Below are 26,408 nucleotides of genomic sequence, written 5' to 3'. Positions count from 1 at the left end.
ACTCTGTAGCGAGTTGGAAAGCTCAGTTTAGATAACTCCAGTAAAAAAATATCTTTTTGCTAATCAGGATTCTTAAAATTTTCATAGATTAACACTGATGTTCTCTGAGACTCTTTTCCTAGCACTAATAAATCTGGAATTCGTAAGCCTTATAAATAGTGCATTCATATAGTTAGATACGATACATATTTTATGATACCTTCAAAACAAACATATTCTAATAATTGTATCCGCATAATTTTTCGGATATTTCTTAATATTTTGAATAAAAATTATAAGTTTTTGTTTTATTGTTGAATAAGTTTAAAATAGTGAAATTAGAAAATTAAAAAATAATTTATCATAAAAATAGTTTAAAAAAGGGAAAACTTACAGTACAAAAAATTTCAGATTTTGTAATAAGTTCAGTACCTAGTCAATATTGGAAAATGATTTACAATGGTATTCAAAATATACCACATAAAACATCTTTTTTTTTCATAACACAGACAAAGTAAATTACACATATTTTTTTTATTTATTAGTTACTACTTCCAACTTTAATTGTATTGTTAACGTGGTATATTATTGAATTAATCTCAAAGAAAAAACTACGGGTCATGCAGTTTCAAGGACTTTACACTTTTGGACAGGTGACAATTTTATTAAATACTAAGTCAGTGTTTACCAAAAAGTTTCTACATAAACATACACCCACACACATCCATACATTTTTATCTTAAAATACAATATTTTATACAAATTTTCCAGATCATTCAGAATTGTTAACTGTAATATTTTAAAATAACGATAGTTATCGAAATAAAATACTTTTTCAAATTAAAACCTACAAAAAATTTGATAAGAAGACTTTATTTCGTTAATTTATAATGAGAATTCCAAAAAAATTTAATCTGTTTTGATTGAAATAGATCGAAAAAATCATGAGATATGTTTATTTTTGTACATACATATAGATCATTCTACGAAAACTAGTTGATGATAACATTTTCATGATTTAAACGAAAAAAAAAACATTTATTACATACTCTTTTATTAAAACGGTTACGGAAAAAATATGATTAACATTGTGTCAATTATTCGGCAATAGTTTTTTCATCTTGCGAAAGAAAATAATTTAATACATTATTAACTTTAAGGATTACAAATTACATATCTTATAGTGCACGTAGTAATTTTTTCAAAGCATGTTACAGTAATGATGTAGAGTATGTTTCAATGAACAGTAATGTATTTTCTATAATCAAGAGAGCGGTTGGTCAATACCCAGTCATACAGAAGTTCTTTAACTTTACCCCCCCCCTTCCCCCTCTATGAAACCATTTTATCTCTGAAACAATAAGAATAGTCCGAATCAGATGAAAATCTACAGATAACAATATAACTTTGAAAACACTGTTTTTTATAGTATCCTGAGTCACCTTCGATACTTTGTACTTTCCATGAGTCATTTTTTTATGTAAATAAATAATTAAATTTAGTTCTTTACCAGCAGTTAATATCAGTTTTTTTACACGGAAAAAAAATGTGTGAGAATATAGACATAATGAAAAACCATATTTAATGATAATGTATTACTTCTTGGTTGAGTGACAAAGAGTGCGGGGTAAGCATAAAGTAAGGGAAGCTCATAATTTTGCTCTTTTGCCACGTGACTCCCAACCACCCTTAGATTAAATGTTAGTTTCGGCAAAAGTTTTTATTATTAGCGAATATAAAAATTATATCTTCCATAAAAATAATGGTAGAAGTTTGTTAAGAAGCTACATTATTTTTTATTTTCACCAAGACGGAAAGAAATAGTGGCGGTACAAAAAATCTCGTGGTTAATTTACTGCAACTGTATGTTGCAAATGTTGAAAATATTTATTTACACACAAAAAATCATTACCTCAACGTCAGGTCCCGTTGGTGCACCATGATCCGAATCGCTGTCCTCATTCTCATCTTCAAGTCCAATCAAATGCTCTTCAGCTGTTTGTGGCATCAACTGTAATTCCTCTCGACTCTTGAATTCGAGTTGAATGATATAAATTGGACAAAATAAGCCCAAAACCACCTACAGAAATGTAAGATAGCATTTATTGTGTTTCTGTTTTTTCTTGATACAAATGAAATCATAAAAAACGGCTGCTTAGAAAAAAAAAAAAAAAAAAAAAATCAGTAGCGAATTAAAATATGTTCATTTTGAATGAGAAATATTTAAATCGATTGGGTTCTTGAAAGAAAATTTGTTAAAAGATATTCGAGAATCATAGATCTTTCAATGCTTATGCATAGGGCATCCGTACACAATACTAATAAAAAGTTGAATCTCTTTCTTGAACCCCCCCCCCCAAAATGTAGACACTCTCCTTAAAACCAAATAGTGATTTTCGCCACGTTACATCTGGCTTAGTGATACATTACTGATTCGAACTATAAGTAATTGAGAGTTTACTCTATTGAGATGAAACAACTAATTGTACTAAGCAATACTGGTATTTTTCTACCTCGGGCGTTTTTGAGAGGATGGTGCGCCCTCGGTAGGAAAAATAGCATTTGCCACATAAGCGCCATCGCTCCGTGGCTACCTTACGTCCCTCGGGCCCTGCTTCACAGGTCCCTTGGGCCGCAAAATAGCCTCGGAGATGCTGGCACTTACCCAACGAAAACTACTATTTCTATTTTGTTGACCTATTTTACTCATTTTAAAAAACATGTGGTAAATTTATTAGGTTAATAATGAAAAATTTGATACATAAAACAAAATTTTGTGAATAATTTTGAAATTGTCGAATGGATAAAAAGTTGTTCTAAATGTTTTTTTTACCAAGAGCCCAAAGTGAAATTTTTCGCCCAGTAAATCACTTTGGGCCTTAGGGCAGAAAAGTATTTTGGGCCTGGAGGGCGCAAAAAACTATTCTGCCCGTGGGCCTAAAGTGATTACAAGGGTGCAAAGCGACAGTTTCACTTTGGGCCCATGGTAAGAGTTAGTAGTTTTCGTCGGATAAGTGCCATCGTCTCCGTGGCTACCTTACGTCCCTCGGGCCCTGCTTCGCAGATCCCGTGGGCCGCAAAATAGCCCCGGAGACGATGGCACTTATGTGGCGAATGTTATTTTTCCTACCGAAGGCACACCAGCCTCTCAAAAACGCCCGAGGTAGGAAATGGTAGTTTTCCTACGAGTTTGAAAAGTCTCTGTTTGCGAACCGAGAGGTTTGCGGCCCGAGCCGAAGGCGAGGGACGTAACGAGGTTCGTAAAGGAGACTTTTCGAACGAGTTCCGGAAAACTGCTTTTTCGCCCGAGGAAGTACCAGCCTCCCAAAACCACCCGAGGGCGGAAATAGTAGTTTTCCTACGAGCCTACGAGTTTGAAAAGTCTTTGTTTGCGAACCGAGAGGTTTGCGGCCCGAGCCGAAGGCGGGGTCCGTAACGAGGTTCGTAAAGGAGACTTTTCAAACTCGTAGGAAAACTACGATTGTTCATAAGTTTTTTGCGCCCTCCGGGCCCAACGTACTTTTTTGCCCTAGGGCCCAAAGTGATTTACTGGGCGCAAAGTGTGCCCACGGGCGCAAAATTGCACTTTGCGCCTTCGGGCGCTCATGTTTGTACTTTGTGCCCTAGTGACGTAATGTACCATTTAATTTAAAAGATTAAAACAAAAGGAAATACATGATAAAAATAAAGCTTACTTGTTCTGTTTTGAGAAAGTAAAAGCAATAAAAATGAAGGTTCAGGTAGGCAAAGTTGTTCCAGAAAGTTTCTACATATCTCTGATTATGTAAAGTTATTTTTACCACTATTATGTGTGCCCATAAGAGTTTTTTTACCTTATAATTTAATGTTTAACAAACAATTAAAATTGGTATCACTTTTATTTTGACAAAAATGCTCTTAAATTTAATGTTTCAAATTATTCTATAACACAAATAAATAAATAAAATAGAACTAAAAAAAATGATAGTTAAGTCAACTTTGTTACAAAATCCAGACCTCTCTTATTGACTGACCGCATCTTTTAGCAATTTATTTTTTGGTAGCTACCTTAAAGTTAGTGCTTTTTCGAGTGCGAAGACCACCCATCCAGAGATCGGCTAGAATAATCTGACTGCACGGATGTGCTAGTAGAGCCCGATGGTTTGCTGTCACAGCTAGGGAAAGACACGTTTGACCTGACCAATTTTTCAGTTCTGAAGTCAATAACTGCTGTGTTTGATCATCATCTTGGCGGTAACAGAAATCCAATAGTTCTAATGCTACAAAAACATTTTTTTTTTATTTTAACAGAAACATGTCTTTCTATAAATAATTATTACAAAATCTTTTTGAATATCTTGCAATCAATATTTTAAGAGGAATTTTCCTATAGTTTATGTTTGGTCAATTATAATAGCAATTCAATATTTAGTAAAAACCTAACTTATACTATTACTCATAGAAGTGTTTTTTGTAGAGTAAGTTTTTCAACTCGTTGCAACTGACAAAAAAACTGCTGTAATAATATCTTTATTTCATTTACTTCACCACTAACAGTTATTGTTCTCTGCAAACTGTTCGTCTTAGTGCACATGACTCATTTCAGAAAAAAACCGAAATTTGCACGCCTCGATCAATTGCTACGCTAGTTATTTAGATATTTCTTTATTATAAATTATTCAAAGGGTGGGGAGTATTTTTCTGCTACAGTTACAATAAAAGTTAGATCATAAGAACTATTTCTTTTTGTTTCACATGAAAAAAAGGAACCAAATTGCCGTTATAAGCTCATGTTTTAATCAAAATATTTGTTACGTAACGACACCTAAATACAAAAAACGACTTAATTTTTTTTGCGTCGTAGAGTTTAAAAGTGATTAATATTAGTAGGTATTCATTTTATAGTTTTATAAGGCTTGTATGCTGTTTAAGTAGTGGCCCTAAAATTTATAATGTTTTTAATGTTTCTATGAAGAACGATTTCGCAAACGCCATCCATAGTAATTTTGTACTATACTTCATTTAATAATATTATTTATTCTACAGCAGTTTGATGTATTCCATACACGTTTATTAATTTTTCAAGAACTATTTGTCATTAGTTAGGGCCCAAGAATTATGTATTTTTTCAGTCACAAATAAATAAAAAAGTAGCAAAAATGAAATACCTCTTTTAGGTCTTTGTCGATTATAGCCTTCGAAATATGCTAGTTTTAATAAAATATCTAGATACATGTATAAGTGTGAGTGTGTACACTGTATACACGTGGGATTGTGTAAGCTTATACATCATATTATTGTAAGTTTTAAAACTGTCTTTATATTTTTTCATGTACGTATTTTTCTTGTGTTTTATTGTAATCTTGACTTAAAATGTGAGGAATCTATGTTTCTGTTTGGTTAAAACAAAAATTATATAAATAATAAATTTTTGTAAAAATACCAAAAGAAATTTTGTCGAATGATTTTGTTTCTAAGAAAGTTGTTGACTGCTTATTATTATCATGTACATAGTATTATTAAACATATTTTATTTTGTTAAAATATAAAATGTAAAATTCAAAGCATATTATGAAAAAAAATTACGGTGACATAAGATTATCTGTCACATTAATTCTTATTGTTTAAAAAGAAGTGACAGCTCTAATGGTTAGCAGAATAGAAAGTTTGTTATAAGTTTGGGTTCTTCTTATTATATACAAAAACATTTTACTTACATAGTGACTTTTTTAAGAAATAAGAGTACTGTTTTTGTTGCTCTTTAAACAGTCGACAATAGTTTAGTTAAATATTAATTAATAAAAACCAGTGGACAGTGGGTGCTTGGGTACCCAAGTAAGAAGTTATACTTTTGTAAAATTATATAGTAAATAATATAATCATAAATATAAGTATACCTCGTATGAAACGATATTATGTACAAAGGCGGTGTAATTATCGTTGGAATGAGTATACCTACGTTAGTTGGGTGTGATTTCAATAAATATTTTAATATTTAATAACAGAACAATTGTAAACAATGTTTTATGGCACAACACAATAGAAACAATATGACGGCTGGCCAGTACAAGACTGCTCTTTCATCGAATCTTCCGATGGTTTCAAAACAACTTCATAAAAAAATAAGAAATACCCTTGTAAAATAGCAGATCGTTTAATTGTACCCTTTTTGACATGTTTAATTTAAAAAATTTGCAATTTAACATGTAACCTTATGGAAAAATCACTTAAATGCATTTATAAGATCTGTATGAACCTCCCAATTTTTGTTTGTATGAAAGATTACTATTAGATAAACCTGTTTCATTTTCAAATAGATCTATAATTTTTTTTTTTTCTTAATAACGCAAAAAAAAAAAACGGGGTTAAGTACGCATAAAAGCATGCATGTAAGTTCATCCTTATAAGAAAAATAATTTCCAGTGTTGCAGCATATATTTGCGCTCCTACCATCTCTATGAATTTTGAGCTGAACTTTTACCCTACTAACTATATGATAAACGTCATCCTTATGTCAAAAAATCACCTCAATCACAAAGGAAAAATTGTGAAAGAAGAAAACGCAATAAAAATCAATTATTGTATTTATACAGTACGGAATTTTTTTTTTTTTTTTTCATTTATCAAAATTCCGAAAAATATAAGAAATTCTATAAACAATCATTTATTGATTTTAAAAGTAACAAATTAATGATAAATAAATAAATGCTTCAAATTTTTGAAAAAAATTTGTACCAAAGAAGTATATTTTATTAAATAACTTATTTATTTAATGTAAAATGAAACCAAATGAATGAATACACAATATATAAAAATTTACATTGAAAATAAGTTACGAACTGTAAGATTACATGAAGTAATCGGTTTGCCATGGTCAGGCCCGCTCATAGTAGAGTGGGCAAGGGGCTCGCCTAGTGTACAAGAGGATGGCGGTTTTTTTTTGTTATTTTATTTTATTTTTTTTTAGAAATTGGTTGAAAGAAAAAAATTAGTTAAATTTAGGCTGGATGGCAAAGGGGGAGGAATAGCCTTCTTTATCAGAGACAATATCATTTATAGCCACCTTGAGCTCAATAATGTTCCTTCTTACGTTGAATCAGGTAGTATAACGATTGATACACAATTTATGAGCATTGCAATAACAGCTGTCTACCGACCCCCACATCACAGTCACAATATGCAAAATAACAGTTGGACAAATTTCATAAATGAAATTACTAATCTTGACTCCTTCATCCTACTAGGTGACTTTAATTCACATCACCCGCTATGGGGCAGTTCCAAATACTGTTCCAATGGACACATTATAGCAGAAAATTCAGACCCAGAGAAAATATTTATTTTGAACGGCGGTCGTCCAACTCATTTTTATTTCTCCAACGGCGAATATAAAACCTCCTGTTTAGATTTGTCTTTTGTCTCCCCTGACATACCTCTGATTACTGAATGGGATATGCCAGAAGACTCCTGGTCCAGCAACCACCTCCCCATTGAAATAAAAATAAATATTACTCCAAAGTTAATACCAAGATTTCATTATAGGTTTAACTTAGAAAAAATTAACTAGAAACTCCTCCGGGATAAATTAAGCGAAGCAGAATAAATGTTTTCTGGACTCGAATTTACAACACTGCGTTTGGTGGAATGAAACATGTGAAAGAGCAGGCAGACTTAAAACAGGAAAGTTCAAATAACTAAAATATCTTTGCAAATTGTCCGACGTTATTAAATACAAAAAAACTTGCCGCTTTTATGGTTTAATGGAAGTTAAGGAGAAATTCGAGCGATTTTGAACCATCCCAACATTTTGGAGTATCAGTCCAAACTGTTGGAAACATATTTGTTTTATGGATAACTTTTATGTCAAAAACATGGTCAATCATTGATACATGGCCCACGAAAGAACTCATCAAGTATTATATCCTTCAAACTTTTAAAACACATTTTACATCAGCACGTGTAATCAGTGATGGTACTGAAATTAAAATTGACAAATCAAGCAATCCTCTTTTGCAGCAGGCTTCATTTAGTACGTATACACAGCAATACCGTCAAATCTTTAATAGGTACGAGCCCAGGTGAATTGATTTCTTATCTTTCTCCTGTATATGCGGGTTCAACTAGCGATAAACAAATGGTTGAAGGAAGTACTATCATGATTAAATGCGAACCTGGTGATGCAGTCTTGGCTGATCGTGAATGGATCAATGTCCAAAACATATTTGCACCCCATGATGTCACTGTAACTATTTAAAGTTTTGTTATAAGGGCAAGGGATTTCTACCGCATCAGACAGTCATGAAAGATACACTACTCGCTACGCATCGAATACACATTGAACAAACTATTGTAACAATAATCTTGTAACAGTAAGATTTTTCTTTGTTTACACTTACATCAGGTACATAGCTCGTTTCTTTTTTATTTTATTGATGATACAACTACGTACATGCAATGCTATCATACGCCTTATAAAAATATTTTTCAAGCAGTGTCGGTCATAAATCCTTCATAATTTGGTCACCGTTTCTCTAATAAATTCATCATCCCGTTCCACAGGTATTCGAGCGAGTTCTTTAAAAGTGTAACAAACCCTTTGAGTAACAAACAATCGACCCTGAATTTGATAATAATATAGGTGACTTTTCTTCAGTTTCAAATTATTATCATCTCTTGTTAGTTATGGAGCAGTAAATTCGTTTATGTACATAAATTGAGCTGAATATGGACATTTGATCTTGATCACTGTCAAAACATTCAAGAGCTGTCGTGACTTGCTCCAAGATAGAGATGACTTAGCAATGTAAGAAGTCCACATTCTTGAATATTGAGGAAGTTACCGTAATACTGATTAAATATTTTAATGGCAACAGATTCATAAATTTTTCCATGCTCTGTTGGTTTTGATGTAAATGGTTTAGAGTTAATCAATTTTCTGGCCAATTTTTTAGAACTCTCTTCACCAACAAGATGACAGCAGGCATGGAAGTTTGATGCTGTGATTCTGTTTTTTCTTATTTTATGCCACTTTTTATCATCACTTTGCCCAATTGTTGTGAATTGAATTTCTTAAGCATACTCTGTGGAGACATCAAGTAAAAATAACGACTTCAGAATAGTGCCGATGGGGCTATATTTGTAGTAAGTGTGATCTAAGCACACAGCAAATGGATTTGCTGGTGCAAGTATTATTTTTATTGGAATGCTTGAGTTATATCCTCCAGCAATAAAAACATTCTGGAAGTAATTTTTGTACCACATCTTGTAGTCTTCATCATCCGTATCACTGTCATCCTGGTACTTCTTTTGAATAAAATCTTTATCTTTCACTGGTGAACCAGTGAACTTTGTACCAGGCTTGTGAAAGACCTGTAGCTTTTGGGTACATGTTTGTTATAAAATCACAGATCTCTTGGAGTACATGTCCTTTGAAGCTAGTTATGATGATAAAAAAGTATCTGTGCAAGCATTATCACATTTACTAATCTTGAAAATTAAAGGTGAGGAAAATGATTTTGTCATTTTTTTATTAACTATCACCCTGGATTTAAAAACAATGACATGTCATGAAAATTAAAGCAAAATCAACTTCCATTACACTTTTTCTCAAAGTCACTAATCTAAAATCGTTGATTTACTCCGTAGGGCAGAACGCGCCTATAGAAGTGTAACTTCAAAAAATGTCATAAGTGCCAAACGCCAAATCCAGCGTGTCAAGTACCAAAGTATAAGGAAACTTGAAAAAGTGTAGGAAGAAAGAGAAATAATTAAAAAAAGAAGTTCTCTACTCTGCTGTGAGACCAGTCTAGAAATAAGAGACAATAATTGCATATCAAGCCAGCGGAACAACTTATCAGAACACTAGAGGCAACTACCAATCACCAAATCCAGGGAAATACGGACAGAAAGCAAACACGGTACACCAAGCCTGAACAGCAGCCACAGACAGGATACGAGATACACTACACAAAAGAGGAAAACAACAAGGAAAAGCAGTGGCAGATCAATTCACTGACAGATTGAAAGGCCAACTTATGGACATACACAGGATCATCATTATACTAACCATTGTGACAGAGATCTGGTAAGTAAATTTTAGTTGGTTTTTATATACTCTACTCATAGCCCCCGAGGAAAATACACACTCAGGGAGATAATTTTTATGCATCGATGTTATTACGAAATCGGAAACTTTAACGACATTGGTAGTGACACATAACTACATACACAAACATATACCTCCTAATATACACGCGACAAACGTCCCATACAAAAATGTTTTTTTTTTTTTTTTATTAATTAATAAACAAACAAAAGGAGTAATTAACCGATATCAAAAACAAAAAAAAACTATTGACTAACGCCAATTAAAAGTGCACATATCTATCAAGCGAACCCAAAATACACATAAACGAAAATGTCCTAGGATTAAACACAATATACGAATGTACGAATATACGAATAAAAAAAAAATATACGAATAGACTAACTATATACAAAAAAACAGAGGCGGACAGAATGAGTATCGCGAAAGCAAATGATGTATTAGAGGAAGGAAGACAAGAATACGATAGACTCACGAACATACACGAGATAAGACGGGACGACATAGACGACGACGTAATAAAAATTAGCTTAGAACATGATACAGAATCATAGGTAGAGTGGCAGAAGGCGAGTAAGAAAAAGAAGCTGTTCATAATAAAAATGATGAAAAAACTCACACCAAACATAGTAAGATAGAAAATGAATCCGGAAAGTCAGGGAGTTCTCACGGACGCAGTAAAGCGAGAAATTTCTCCTACCTCGGAACATGGAGCAATCCCCAAAACAGATTATACATTAGCCCCATTGACCCGAAATAGCAGAAGTAGTGCTATGAACGACTTGAAAACGACAGCAACCCGCGAAGAAACATGGGCTGAATCAAAAACTTGGGAGCAACTCCCATTCACTCAAAACAATGGTACAACAAATAGGGATAAAAATTTTATTGGAAATCATAACATACATAATAGAACATATACATATGATTTTGTAGACACACATTGTACACACCAAACAGGCGATAGGTACAAACGTACGCAAAATTACGCCGTATAGCTGACAGAACATGCGTTACAGCAAACTCACATATGTGGGTTACAAAACTCTCTAGCCACATTGAGCTATTTTGCCAACAACATACCGATATTCAACGGTAACCCAGTAAAAGTCCAATTGTTCGAACAAATAACTAGAACGGTAGCCTTGACAGTAGGATTGCTACATGAAAAATTCCTCATAGGAACCCTAGCAAACAGATTACGAAGCCGAGCGAGCGAGTTCGATTCTCGATTGGCGCAATTTTTGTCAATAGATGAATTTTTGACAGAATTCAAAAACAGATATACTTGCACCAAAAACGCCACCACCTTATTGGCAAAAGTAAGAATCATGTCACAATTAAAAAATGAGCCAGTGAAACAATGGAATTAAAAAAAATGACACTCACAGGTCGTGTTTCCTTATTTCGGCTCTGCACTGTCCTTTGACGTAATACTTCTAAAATGGTAAATATAAAACGAATTTGTTCACAAAAATAATATTGATCTATGATTAATTTTTGAAAATAAATTACCATTAACACAAAATCTCAATGTGAAAAGATAGTCATTCTCATTGAGAGATCCTAAATTCCTTTGAAACCTAAGTATAATCAAAGTTTGTTGGCAAAATAAATTTCAGATACAGTTAGTACAGTTACAAAAATAAAATCTTATTACTAATAAGTTTGTAGCTAACCGTTATAAGTAGTTATCTTAATGTTTATGTGTGAATGTAGATAAAATACTGTCAGAGTTTATGTCTTTGTATTTGTCACTTAAAGGAGTTTCCATAGTATCATTCGACGGTATGATTGGCTGATTACTAAAGTTACAATTTTTTTCGTAAAAAATCAATCCTGGGAAGGTATCGAACAAATAGTACATCAGGTTAATGGATGACATTGCTGACCTTAGCTTAACCTAAAAATCTTTGTTACCTATCAATGAGCTCCTTTTTCCTTTCCGAAATAATAGCATTTTTTTCACTTAAGAGCGCTTGAAGTTGCTCTACCATAAGTTTCCCGTAATAGCTATCGTCTTGCATTTTAAAAGTAAAGTACTGCTATTACTTTGCTTTTGTTGACAAGCTGATTACTGAGTCAGCTGATAATAAATGAGCTTGTCAAGTTGATCAATACAATTATATACGTATACTTTACTGTACCTATAGCAGTATGCACAAACACACAGTATCCGCAATGTACATATATACATTATCGTAGTGTTAGTGAGGGAGAATAGTGGGGTTTTTCAAGCCAAGCTACATGCTGCCCTCTGGTGGCTATTTTTTTGATACTCCCTCATTGATGGGAAAGAAATTGCCTGAGAATGTCAGGAGAGGCGAGGGAAGCAAGAACGTCGTAATAATTACCAATAAATTGACATATCATCTCCTCCTAGCCTAACCGCTAACAATCTCAACAATTCTCGAGGTACCAACAACCCATCTAAACTCAATAACTTTTATACCTATTGTAAGCTTCAAGGTCATACTCTCGAAGATTTATGGACGTATCCGCATTATAAAAAACAGAAGCTATCAAAAATCGGAAATTTAAACTTCCAAGTGGCTCATCCACTAAACCTACTGCCAAGGCACTACATGATATCTGACACCTCCCCCCCTCCAAATCGAGCCATGATCATTCATGATAGAGCAAACAGATTTAGAACTTCAACAGTTGTCCTAAAGAGTCTCAATCTACAGCGTGGCGAGTCGAAAGTCTTGATTGACACATGATCAAAATTAAATATCATTAAATTTAATACATCCATACCTCATGTACAAACATATTGTGATTCCAAAATTGAATTAGCAAAAATAACCTTAGAACTTTTTAAGACCGTATGTTGGATAAATCTTCTTTATAATAACTCGCAGATTAGATTTTATGTCGTATACAATAATTTTCCAACAGCCCTCGATGGCATGTTGGGTGTCGAATTTTTGGAACAACAGCCAGCAACTTTTTCCTTTTCAGACAAAAGGCTGCAAGTTGGCCGGACCCAGACAATTGAATTTTCCTACTTAATTATCCTACTTTTCTCCTATCCACATGCACAAAAACTTTTTGCAAAATAAATATTACTCATAACGACAAAACCGCCGGTTACCTTCCTTAAGTCCAGGTAACTATAGAAGAGAGTGCCTAATACAAGCCAATGATGGGTATGCCCATCTAATTTTAATAAATACTAATATAGAGTACGTTAATCTAACAACACTTTCTTTGAATCTAGAAGATTTTGATATTACAATCGACGCAGAATATAAAAGATTTTTAAAGTCTTTATTTAATGATGAACTGTTCCAGTTTAATTCTTTGCCTTTTGGCCTATCCTCTGCACTGTTTATTTTCACTAAGATTTTAAAGCCTGTTCTCTCTTTGTTAAGAAACCGTGGAGTAAGAATACTGGTATGTTTAAATGACTTCTTTATCTTTGGTGGATCTTGTAGGGAATGTAGTGTAAACTATTCTTTGTGGATGAGACTCCTGTACTCAATGGGTTTTTTCACAAATAGGCGTAAAAGCAGCATCAGTCCTAACCAGAAAATTACCTTTTGAAATTCATAATAACATGGAAATTTTTCTCCCAGAAGAGAAGAGGCACAAGATCCAGGTGGAGGTGACTCGATTTACTGAATATGAAAAAAAAACTGGCGTAAGAGATCTAGAGAGCCTCATGAGCACCCTGGTTGCAAATGTCCAGCAGTAGCCTATGGATAATTATATTATGAAGAGCTGAAAAGATTAAAATAGAAAGCCTTGATAAAACAGAACTTCTGTCCCCATAGTTGACTGGTTATACAAGGGTCAGGCCTATATGACCTTTCATAGTGGTCTTTGCAAATCGATGCTGTCGTAAACAAACTAAGAAATTTTCACTTTAAATTGAAGATTTTCTCGGACGCTTCTGTAACAGGCTGAGAAACTACCAACGGATCAGAGAAAACCCAAGGATTCTGGTCTATTAAGAAAAGACGTTGCTATGATGATTTCTTGGAGATTAAAGCTGCTTTTTTCGCTCTCAGATGCTTTGCAACTTTGCCGCCCAACGGAAAAAAAAGGTATAATTGATATTTTTGTCGAAAATGAGTTATTTATACCAGTCGATTCGTCAGACAATTCTGCGTCTAATAGTATATCTGCAAATTAAATATCTTGTATCGTGATTTAGTAATAATTGATTCAAAATTGGAAAAATTGCTAATAATTTTCGTCAGCGATCAAAACAAAAGGGTAAGTGATACAAAACGTGGAAATCGCGCCAGGCAGACATCGTAAGTGCACTGACTCTTTTTTTACGTTGTAAAGTCGATGAGCACCGTCTTGAATTCCAAAGTAGAAAAAGGGTAAGCCCCATGGAATGAGCTGTGTTTTTGCAGTTACCCTTTTTTACGAGGAAATTGCGCCAAGTTAGAAGGGTAAGTACAGATTTTCATAGTTTCCATTGAAAAATTTTTTTTCTTATGTGGAAAATAGAATGATCGTACCATATTCAAATAAAAAACAGTTTTTCCGCAGTCCAATACTCAAAATGTCATTGATTTTTTATGACACTTGGTTTTCATTGATTTTATCAGTTTATCTTTTATGTCACTTATACTTTTTTTCCGTTGGACGGCAGAACTCACTACCACGACTGTTGGATTTTCCTTAGAATAGAAAATATCACTGCCCTGGCTTATATTAATAATATGGAAGGCACGAGACATTCAAGGTCACATAAGCTCTCCAAGAAGTCATGGGAATGGTACATAGAAAGGGGATTATGGCTTTTCGTGGAATATGCGGCATCAAAGGACAATCTAACAGATCAGGGGTCGAGATGGTAAGGTGATTACCATGTTCCTCAACCTTAGCAGGTGGTAGTTTTCATGATTTGGATGCTCTGAATTCAATCACATCATTGTTTACAACGTTTAAAACCTAGTGATTTCTATAATTCTGACGCTTAATGTTTAGTGAGTTGATTGCTTTAAACGTTAAAGTTCTGAAAGCTTTATTCTTTAGATGTTTAATACCTAGTAAGTTCCATGGTTTAGACTTAACATGAGAAATATAATGAGTATTAAACGTCTACAGTATACAGCTAATTAGATTTTAAGTTTCAAAAGTATCAACCAAACAAAGTATTGAGGGTCTAAAGAATAAAACTTGCTGGGTATTAAACATAGATACTGAATTTGTGGGATTAAAGAGTGTGCAATTTGCTACAAGTAGAATTAAATAGTGGAGATACCACATCTTTATACTCATCGTTCAAAGGAGATGTTATGCCTCATACTATTTTGTACACTCAACAGATCTATATAGTATTGAATTATATAAAAAAAAAAATTCTTCTGCAGAGATTCAGGGATGCGATAGAATCAATGTTGCTACCTCTGATATATGATTGTCACGCAAAATAGGCTATTTACCATATATTTTCAAGTACTTATCAACATTACATTAATTGATACGAAATTGACAATTCCTTGCTCTAAACATGCCTGATAAGAAGTTTAGTTTACCTATTATTTGCTCTCTCTCTTTTTTAATTTCTTATCTTTTTAAAACTTCATTTTTTTTATCCAGCTTATGTTGAATAAATTTCCCTAAACAATACCTCCAAATTTTAGCATGAAAAAGATAACTACAGTCAAAAATATTTTTATCTCTCATTTTTTTAATTACTTACTTGACACCAAAAGCTTACTATCCTTTGATTTGCTCCTTAAAAAATTATTGAATCAAGACTAAAAATATCTGAATGCTCAAAACGTAAAGTTTGGTAAATTATCGATAAGGTTGTTCTCTGTACATAATTAATCTGTTCTCATGAGGTTTGGTAAAAAACCATATTGTATATTATTTTCAATAATATTAACTAATTTAGGTTTATTAATTAAAGTTCCATTTTCTAACCACAAAATCTTCCTTGAATATCCATCGACGCAGTCATGAATAGCAAAACCAAACGGTTCGTTTTTGTCGTAGCCGTCAGTGAGCCAGATGGAAATTTTTTTTTTTTAGATGGAGTGAAAAGAAAAAAACTGCATAGACGAACCAGATAAACTGGAAAAGTGTTGGATTCACCGCAGGCGTGCTCGGCGCCTACCAACTAAAACTAACCCCTTCGAATGAACCTAAACCATAAAGGCTTATGCTCTTAGAAATACTTAAGAACGAGAAAAAGAGAGGGGGAGAGAAGGAAAAATAGAAAATACGCTTGGAAAATTGGTGGTCACCTCACAGACAAAGGGATGAAAGAAGGAGCACTCGCACTTAATATCAAAGCAAGTCTTAAGCTAAAGCTAGTGAGCAAGGGTTTGGTTGATATGTATAGTGATATGTACACTTATGTGTGCACACTTTGTTTAATGTGATGTAGGTATGCTAGTGTTGGTGCAGGTATATGTATAGAAGATGAGAGAGTAATATTTTGTGTGTGGCTGATTTGTATGAGACTCCAAAATGGCAATCGTGGAGATGGTAGGATTAGGGTGCTCTGAGATGGACGTTCGGAGACTTGCGCCGAAAATATATTCTGCCTGTATTAGTGAGATGATACTGGTCTCCTTAATGATTTGTGTATTCCGCAAGAACCAAGGAATATCCAGGATTTATCTTAGCACATTTATGAAAGGGCTCTGGATAACCTTAAAGCAGCAGATAATATTTGAAGCACCTGCTTATATGTCCTCCTATTTAGTCGGTATTTTAATCATGCTGCGACGCGATCTTGACGAAGAATACGCAAAATATTTATAACATTGTCTCTCTTTATTTAGTAACCAGATAACTTTAGACTTCACCACAACGTCTTATCCCAAGGCAACAGCCACCATAGTTTGTATAATGTTTTTAAGTTTCTGAGAGATACACTTATATGATGGGAGTTCTTAAAAATACCTGCCATCTTAGTATAAGTGCAACTGGAAAAAAAATTAACTTTATAAAAGGAACACTAAATAACTGACTTCAACTTTTTTTTTAGCAAAACTTCTTTTTAAATCATTAGTTGATATTTCGTCTCCCATTTTTGAAACCTCTGTAAAAAATCTATTAAACAAAAATCTGGGATAAAATCAACAACTAAAAAACTGTTGAAAAAGTGGGAGGGGTGGGAGGATCTTAATGTTGTCAGGGGACCGAAAAGTTTGTTTTCAATGGTTGATAAGACTAACTTATCTAGGACATACAGGGTGATTAAGGTTTACAAGACTAATAGTTCAGCAAGATTAATAGTTTTTTCCATTGGTTTGCCGTTATATATCTTAGACAAATTTATATCTCACAAACTTCTAAACCATATTCCAAAATCCAATGATACTACCAAAAATTATTGTGAAATGAAAAACTACCTTGTGGACCTGATCACACCTGATGAATTTTGCTTAGTTTCTTTTGACGTTGTATCGCTATACACGAACCTACCTCACTAGCTAATAATTAAGGGTGTAATTGGCAAATGTAGGTTCTTGAGGGACCATGTCAGCATGTCTTGGAATGAACTTATACAAGGCATTTTAATATGTCACCAGTATTATGAAAACTAATTAATGAAATTTAACCATAAAAATAGATCTGACAGTTTATCAAGAGTCAAAATAAAAAACCTGAGATAATTTAACCTTGCCGTTTCACTATATCTCAAAAATGCAATAGGTTCTTAAGATCAAAAAGTTTTTATGTTATTAACACACTCAATAATAAATTATTTCCTGTTATCAAACTGAGCAAGGATTCCTTAAATGTGAATTTAAAGTCTCATATTATTTAATATTCAAAATGTAACAATTGCAATGATGCGTATGTAGGTCAAACGTTATACGTAGATGAAAAATCAGACTAGCTGCATATCATACGATGTATAAGAAACACTTGGATAAGTCTGCAATTTGCCAGAATGCAAATATGAATAGACGTACTTTCAATTGTCAAGAAAGAAAAAATATAAGTTTTGGGTACAGAAGACAAAACATAGAAAAAATTATAGAATTGTTGCATATTTTTTACTTTAAAAATAATATTAATAAAAAGTATGATCTAGATAGTTTACCATACCGTTATAAACATATATTTTTTTATAACTGCAGTAGTAATATTTTCATCTTTATTTTTATCTTTATTTTGATTTCTATCTATAGTTATAAATATTCTTCATAGTTATAGGTACTTATATTGTATTTTATACCATTTGCTACGTGCGCAATCTGAAAAAGCGATCGCAGCAATACCTGTGCCAATACGTGAAATTAAACGATATGTTTATCATCTGCTAGTAGAATCCTAAGCATTACTAACAGAAGAAAGTTGTGTTTTTATACATCTACAATATTTGCAAGGATTAAAATTTTTACTAAAATTATGAGTAGTAAGTACACATTTTACTCATGCATGTTTATTTAAACATCTTGATGAAAATGTAATGAAATATATCTTGTACTGTGTATCTTTTAAAGCTATTAGCTGGCGTAACCTGCAAAGATGCAGAAGCTCTGACTTTGAAAACGAAAACAAACGTTGTATATATGGCACGTATCGCGAATATTGCCTTCTGTTATGCGAGGCCAATAGTTCTCGTTTTTCCCTGATTGGCGCTGCTTCAAAATTGTGCACGTAGCGAATAAGTGCCCTCTCACAGTAGTGTGTGATGTACGAGGTGTGATCAAAAATTAAGGTGACTTTTCATTTTTATAAGAAAATATTTATTTATTCATCTAAAACAATGTTATCCTCTTCAAAATAGTCCCCCTCAGATACAATGCAATTGTGCCAACGCTTTTTCCAGTCGTCAAAACACTTCTGAAATGCTATTTTGGGTATTGGTTTGAGCTCCTCCAGCGATGTAGCCTTAATCTCCTTAATCGTGGCAAATCTTTGTCCTTTCATGGGCTTTTTCAATTTTGGGAAGAGGAAAAAGTCGCTGGGGGCCAAGTCTGGTGAATATGGTGGCTGAGGCATGATGGAAGTACTGTTTTTGGCCAAAAAACTATTAACTAATAACGACTTGTGCGCAGGTAAATTATCATGGTGTTCGCGGATAAACGTCTCATACCCAAAATATCCATCAAAATTGATTGGCATGAGCCAAACGATATGTCAATATTATCAGCTATTTCTCTAATCGTGATTCGACGATCTTTTAGCACTATATCTTTCACTTTCTGAACATTTTCGTCGGTGTTTGACGTGCTGGGTCGCCCAGAGCGAGGTTCATCATCAACATTTTCTCGGCCCTCTTGGAATAACTTATACCACTTATAAACATTTTTTTGCTCATAATTGACTTACCGTAGGCCACTGTCAACATTTCAAGAGTTTTTGAGCACTTAATACCATTTTTTACACAAAAATTAATACAAACTCTTTGCTCCATTATTTTCAACAAAAAGAAATCGCCGAGTGTGCAAACACGAGTCTAACCTTTAAGTCTCTCACATAAAAACAACACATGCTATATAGTCAAAACTATGAACATATGATCGTGACTAGTGTACCAACATAATAAAAAAAATATTTTTAACTTAGAGTGTAAAGAGCGCGCGCAATTCAAAAAGTCACCTTACTTTTTGATCACACCTCGTATTTACACACTTACATAATGATATGCCTTGTGAATGCACATTATTTAATGGGCTCTTTTATACGTTTATAACTTGCATGTAGCTAACTATACTTGAAAGAGGGCTTTTTTTCTCAGCTGTAGACTGTTGGTGAGATCAACTGCCGTTACTAAATAGTTTTTTACTGTTTGATGTTTTGGTTTTGATGCTCATTATGTCTATTCGTATGTAAGCAGACTTAGTTGGTTTTTCGTGCGTGAGGTTTTTGCGTGAGAATAAAAGATATTCAATGTACTGTGTTAGATTTCTTGGAATATAATAAGTACTTAAACGAAAAAAATTTTTTACGAACTGTGATTATGATATAAGTAACTAAAACATGTTTTTTAAATTTTTTACAGTCTTTAAAAAATCCCAAAAATAGAAGGTGCAATACCGACTAATGATTAACAAAGAAGTTTTACTCAAAAAGGAAGTTTCAGTTATCTAGTGTTCCTTTTATAAAATGTATTTACTCGAAATAATGAGCAAGTTGGGTGGATGGGAGAATATCATCAGATATATTGGAATAAAAATATTGCATGGTATAATAAATCAATTAATAATCATATCTCTCATAAGTATGCTCAGGTATAACGAATTCCCTGCAAAAAGTTTATCATAATTGAGTTGTCGTGCTTCAGGTTATGAATGCACAGTTTTAATAAGCGTGCATTTCTGTGGCACTGTGCGAAACTGAAGTTGCATGGAATACCTGCATTCTGGAGACTGGTACACTCACTTCCATTACAGCCAACTAGAGTGAGAGAGAGACCCGATCACGTGACCGAGAGAGCTGTAGGTTTAATATGTGGTCACGTGATCGGACCACTCCCTCACCACAGTTTACACAGTTGCAACACTCAGTGCTGTGAGAGCATTCAGACTTTTCTCAGAACATATAAGGGGTACAAGTACCAATTATGAAACAACTTTTCGCATTTTTTTTCTGTATTGTCTTAAAAAAAGTGGACATGCTTTAATTCTAGTGATTTTGGTTTTTCGTAAATCGTTCCAACTTTAGTAACTTAGTATAATTTTTTTATATTATTTTCATGCAAAATGGACTGTTTCTTTTTAATAAAATTGAAACATCTAATATGTCCCAATTATGAAAAAACACCCATAAGCTTGTCCCAGTGTTTCATAACTCATGTCCCGATTGTGGAACTTCCTTCATAAAGTAATTTGTGGGGACTAATTTTAAGTTACTTGGAGTACGTTGCTTTAATAACACGGTTTTCTTTTGATACAATTGCATTTCATGCCAATTAGTTATTTGTAATGGAATTGAATTTCATTTTAAAAGTTCGTTTTACAATACAGACAACTAAATAAGTTAGGTTATGTTTGATTATGTCTCTATTATAAAACAATTATACAGAGAAACTTATTTTACTTTGAATTGAATGTAATAATCAAGCCTTTTCAGTTTAAAAACATTAAAATTAACTATTAATTGCTTAAAAATAATTTTTTAGTGATATTAGTTGTAAAATAGCATGTATAGTTTCATGTTTCATGAATTGGGACATGTTCCGTAAATTGGTACATTTACCTTACCACTTAGCCACTGAGAGCTCTTTGGGCTTAGAGTGTATATATAGATTGACACAATCGAGAAAGTGGCGGCAAAGCGCGAAAAATCAAAAATCTTCGTAACATTCAAAAAAATTTCTTTAGGCCTCTTATAAAAATAGCTGATTGCCTGCCAGCATAAGTAAGTATAACATAGACTGCATGAATTCTCACAGCAATATTCTATCATCCTGGTTTCACCTGTTCGCATAGGAGAAGTAATTTTAAGCATATAATGTAATATAAATAGTATTTATTCATTATAATGCTTTTGTTTTAAAAGGCAGACTTTAAGTAAGACTTGATTATAGTGGTTCTGTTGATTGTACTTGTATATAAGAAAGAAATGGAAATCAGAAAAGGAGGTTATTATTCTGTTTACGAAAATTGCAATAAGAAAACTGGCCAATCGCTTGGTATAGGTTTTTTAAATTTTCCAAAAGATGCCGAGAGGTGAGTAATACATAAAAATTATGTTTATGTAACGCGTTGCCAAAAGGCATTTAATTTTTTTTTTTTTGCAATTATATAATCTTCTTGTGTTCTTAATGAGGATTGTTGACTGTTGAAATTTTTAAATGATGCGAATGAATTGTACTGAATTTATAGGTGTGCAACATGGATTAAATGTTGTGGACGTGAGGATTTAATGCGTAAAAATAGTAATGATTTGTATAAGAAACACAGAGTGTGTCAACTTTACTTTAAAGAAAAAGATTTTTTAAATGACCTAAGAAATAGATTACAAACTAATGCATGCCCAAAACTATGTAGTGAAAAAGAATGGGAAATTACAAAAGAATCAGCATCTTGAATATATTAAGGTTATCTGAATATTTATTTAAAAATCACATTAATTTGCTAAGTTTAGAAGATTTAAATGAGAGCAAGAAAAGCTGCAATTTAGATGTTTTCTGACATGGTATTTATTTTACAGGTGTTGTTTCTATTGAAAATGGTTTGAGCCCAATTGAATGAGCGATAACTGACAATATCAAGAGTTTAAGTGCCCACATTGAAGTTTTCAACCACCCTGTTGTAAATACCTCAAATGTCTTGCAATACAACAGCACGATCAGGATCCTATGTTGTTAATACCAACAATGATACTTTTTTGTACATTCAACGCAAATTTCAAGTCAAGGTAAAAAATTCCGGAATCTCGATATCTATATGAAAAGTTTTTCACACTCTATTTTAGTAGTAAAATAAATGGTTTCTTATAATAATACTTCTATTTAGCAAGTTGTGTTAGTTTTTATATGAACCATTAAATATACTTTTTTTATAATTATATTATTATGTTTTAGAATTATGTACGCATTCCATTACAGAGAATCTTTGAATTCTCAATTCGCTTCGTGCAACACTTTGAAACAACGCCACCAACGGGAAAAGTTTTTCATACTTACTCACTCAAGTACATGTACTATTTCTTATGCAAAAACTTTTTTTTCATCATGAAGCAGTAAAAAAATTACTGTTAATTCGAAACTTGTTCACAACACTAAAAAAAATTAACTTAGTTATAAGTGATCCGTTAATGCCTCAAAAAAATGTATGAGGCGCCATGGTCCATAAGAGGATACCTATATGTTATTCTTACGAGTAAGTACCGCCGCTTTTACCCTTGCAGACGGCGCTGATTCAGATTTCTGCACGGAGCGAATAGGAACACAAATGAATTCAAAATTATCGTATAATACTCCAAGAAAAAAAAAATTAGGAACCCAGTTAGAAGCCTCACGAAATAAGATTCTACGTTTACGAAAAAGAATTTCTACTAAGCAGAAGTCAACATCAAAAACTGTAACTTTGGACGATGTTTCACTTGATCAGGAACAAATCAATCACTTGATTAATAAAAGTGTATTTCCCTTAAAAGCTGCCAATTTCGTTAAAGCGCAAATGAATAGATCCAACAAAACGCCTCAAGCTCACAGATATACTAAAGGATTTAATTAGCTGTGCTTAAACTTATATTATTCAAAAGCCCTTATAAGGTTCAAAAGCCTACAAAAATATAAGAAAAAAACTCAACCAGCTAGGTATCTGTTAGATCGTTACAAAGACTGATCATTTGGCTGTGGCACAAATAATTGTGTATTTTATATATTAAAGCTTAAAGCTAAAAACTTGAGAAATTGTGATAAATACTGTTCTCTTTACATTGAGGTGGTGAGAAAAGAGTTAAGCCGGCTTGTAGCGCGATTGTAGGTATGGTGCGTGGTATTAATAGTTCGTTGAATTAGCCAATTTTTTAAAACTTGCTATATACGCAATTCACTTTTCAAAATGTTCAAAACATTTTTATCGAGTGTATTAGAAAAACCAAAGTTTAAAACTTGTAGCAGTAGTAAGCGGTATGGGCTCAAATTTCATCCAAATGATTAAAAATCTTGGCGTTACCAAAGAAATCGATGGAGAACTATACTTCTATATTTTTGATGTATCTTACCTACTACAGGCTATAAGAAACAATTTAATGAGTAATTCTTTTCTTGTTGGCAATAAATTTACATCATGAAAATATATCAAACAACTTTATGAATTGAGAAAAAGTATGAAAAATCTGCCAGCACCCAAGCTTGCTGTGAAACATACATATCCAACCAATGTTACAAAAAGGAAAGTAAAACATGCTACTCAAACTATTAGTAAAACTGGCGTCTTCCGTAGAGTTGTTTATTTCATTGAAATTTTTTGAAGAAGATGCTATAATTTCGTCGAATTTTATTCACAGTTTTGATAACTTATTTGATCTGCGTAATTCTTTATCCGTTACAATTAGTAAAAAACAGAAAGAAACTTTTACGGGGTCGCAATTTCAAATCAAATTTTTAAATAACATGATTAGTTTAATTCCTAATTTAAAAGTATTCAAGAAAAGCAATGGAACGTTAAAAGATGTAACGAATAGCTTAGACTACTTAGATAGATGAATAATTACTATTCGTACGATCAAAGGTTTATGTGAAAAATTGAAAAATAATGGTTTCTCCTATCTTTTTACACGATATTTTTCCTTACACCTGCACCGAAAATTCGTTGCATCTCACCCGATTTTGAGCTAGAAAAAGCCTCATATCAGTCCTGCCTTATGCGCGCATAACTCAGTGCGTAGTTATATATTATGTGATGACGAGAAGCAGCAGCAGTAGCAGCTGTTGTGTTATACACATATAGGGCTAACGGACGTATAACCTTTACAGTTTATGCAACACAGAAAATCATTGGACATATTCAAGTAACATAAGCAAAACAAAAATTTGTTAACAAATTATTTGAATTTTATTTGTATAAAACGCATTTAAATAATACACGTCATATCACAATGTTATAGTAATAAACTATTTCATTTTTTTCACGTTTGTGTGTTAAATAGTCAAATGACGTCGCATAACCATTATGCTTTAATTAAATATGCGGTATATTGAATGCCGTGATCAGACACTATTGCTTTGACAGCACGAGATATTTTATAGTTATTTTATAGCTATAGTTATTTTTTTTTGTGTTTCCATGAATAAATAAAAAACATCAGCATAAATTGACTTCTAAATAAAATGATCGACTGTCACAGGAGCGTGGCCGCTGCATACAGTGTAGAGGTAGAGGTTACAAGAATCATTATTATGAGTACAACTAGGGGTACAAATCATATGAATTTTTGTGTCGAACTTTCGGTGGAGGTGTAAGGAAATAGTATATCTACCACGGCAAAAAAGTGGGGCCCCACTTTCTGGCCTAGGTACGTAGTATACTATAAATCAAGACGCTTCAGAATCTTTTTTCGGAGCTATAACGGCTCAAAACAGTAATGCATTGAATCCGACTCCTCAGCAGTTTATAAATGCTTTCAAGTAATTGTTTCTTATGAACTACTTAAGTATGGGAGAAGGTGGAAACTACGTGACTGATTATGACAATATTTTAATTAAGTTTTCAGATGTAAATAATTTCAGTACACCTTCTTTTAAATTGCATGATGATACTTATTATTATGACGGTTTCATTAATGTTATGTTTGATGATATAGAGAAAAATGATACCAAAAAAATTTCCGAAGAAAATGTTTTTACATTTGTTTGCGGGTATCTCTTAAAAAAATGCTTAAAGCAACATCGCTATAATAAGTGTGAGGCCTATGCCAAAGAAGAAAGTAATCTAAACCAAAATACTGTTTATTGTTGTTACAGAGCGTATGGTAGTTCAGAAGATAATATTTTTGGTAACTTATGCATGCTGTCAGATGATTTTATTGTATATGTAAGAGAGTTGGAAAACAAATTTTTTGAAATGTTTTATGACTTTGTTCGATAACTAAAGTTATCCAGTCATACGTTAATGTATTTCAAATTGTTCCATTTTTTCACCCATGCAATGGTTTCCCCATAAATATTTAATAATATTATTTGCTATAGTCAGGCTATATTACACAATTAAATTTATAAATAGTAATTTCCAAACTCAAAAAGATTATGTTAAATATATTATACCGAATCATGACTAATTCCTTGGACATTCAATTAGTGGCTTATGAAAGTATCAGCATTTCTCATAATAAAGATTTTCTAAAATAAAATTTTTTTGTAGTTAACCATCATATCTTAATTTTCAATTATTTCTTTGTATGAAAAATAAAAAATAAAAGCCAAATAAAAATCAATTTGCTTATATTACTAACAATGGGTTTTATTTACTAATACACCAGTTCATACCTTGGAATGTAAACTGATGATTCAAGTGATTTTCGTTTATTTTCATTGTTTCAGAGCTTTTTGAAAATTCCGTACAATTAGAATTAAGCAGGAATATGTTTTTTCTAGTAGTCATAATGCCTGATTTCTACACTTCTGCAGTTTTTAAATACAATTTTTTTTAGGAAATAACTTAGATTTCGCTTATATTTATGTGTTTTAAAACTTTACCTTCGCTCTTTACACGAATTATTTACAAAATGAATTTCATAAAAAATTTTTAATTAAAACCTTTATAATTATATTTTTTGTAATTGCTTCACAATCCATTTAAAAAACTCACGAAAAAAGTTGTTTGATGAATACAATACCTGTTGCGTAACTAACCTGTAATATTTTTAATTTATTACTAAAATATTCTAATATTGCTGACACAATCAAGAACATGGTGGCATACATCAAATTCTGTACGCTCTTACAGCAATGAGT

At 32.6% G+C, this 26,408-nt stretch overlaps 1 protein-coding gene across 3 annotated transcripts in view; it reads right to left on the bottom strand.

The window, feature by feature from the left end:
• Trpm (transient receptor potential cation channel, subfamily M) overlaps positions 1-26,408 on the bottom strand; it is a 161,883-nt gene that overhangs the window by 49,931 nt on the left and 85,544 nt on the right. For all 3 annotated transcript variants that reach the window (XM_089590071.1, XM_089590072.1, XM_089590073.1), the window contains 2 exons: positions 4,027-4,238; positions 1,892-2,059 (listed from right to left, as the gene is read on the bottom strand). In XM_089590071.1, the coding sequence (XP_089446197.1) occupies positions 1,892-2,059; positions 4,027-4,238 (380 nt within the window). The remainder of the gene's footprint in view (positions 1-1,891; positions 2,060-4,026; positions 4,239-26,408) is intronic.

This window comes from Copidosoma floridanum, unplaced genomic scaffold (genome assembly GCF_036245765.1).
Source record: "Copidosoma floridanum isolate Cflo_tuat_1 unplaced genomic scaffold, Cflo_Japanese_pri ptg000011l, whole genome shotgun sequence".
NCBI lineage: Eukaryota > Metazoa > Arthropoda > Insecta > Hymenoptera > Encyrtidae > Copidosoma > Copidosoma floridanum.
The sequence above is the reverse complement of the archived record's forward strand: the minus strand, read 5'-3'. Positions and strand labels throughout refer to the sequence as shown.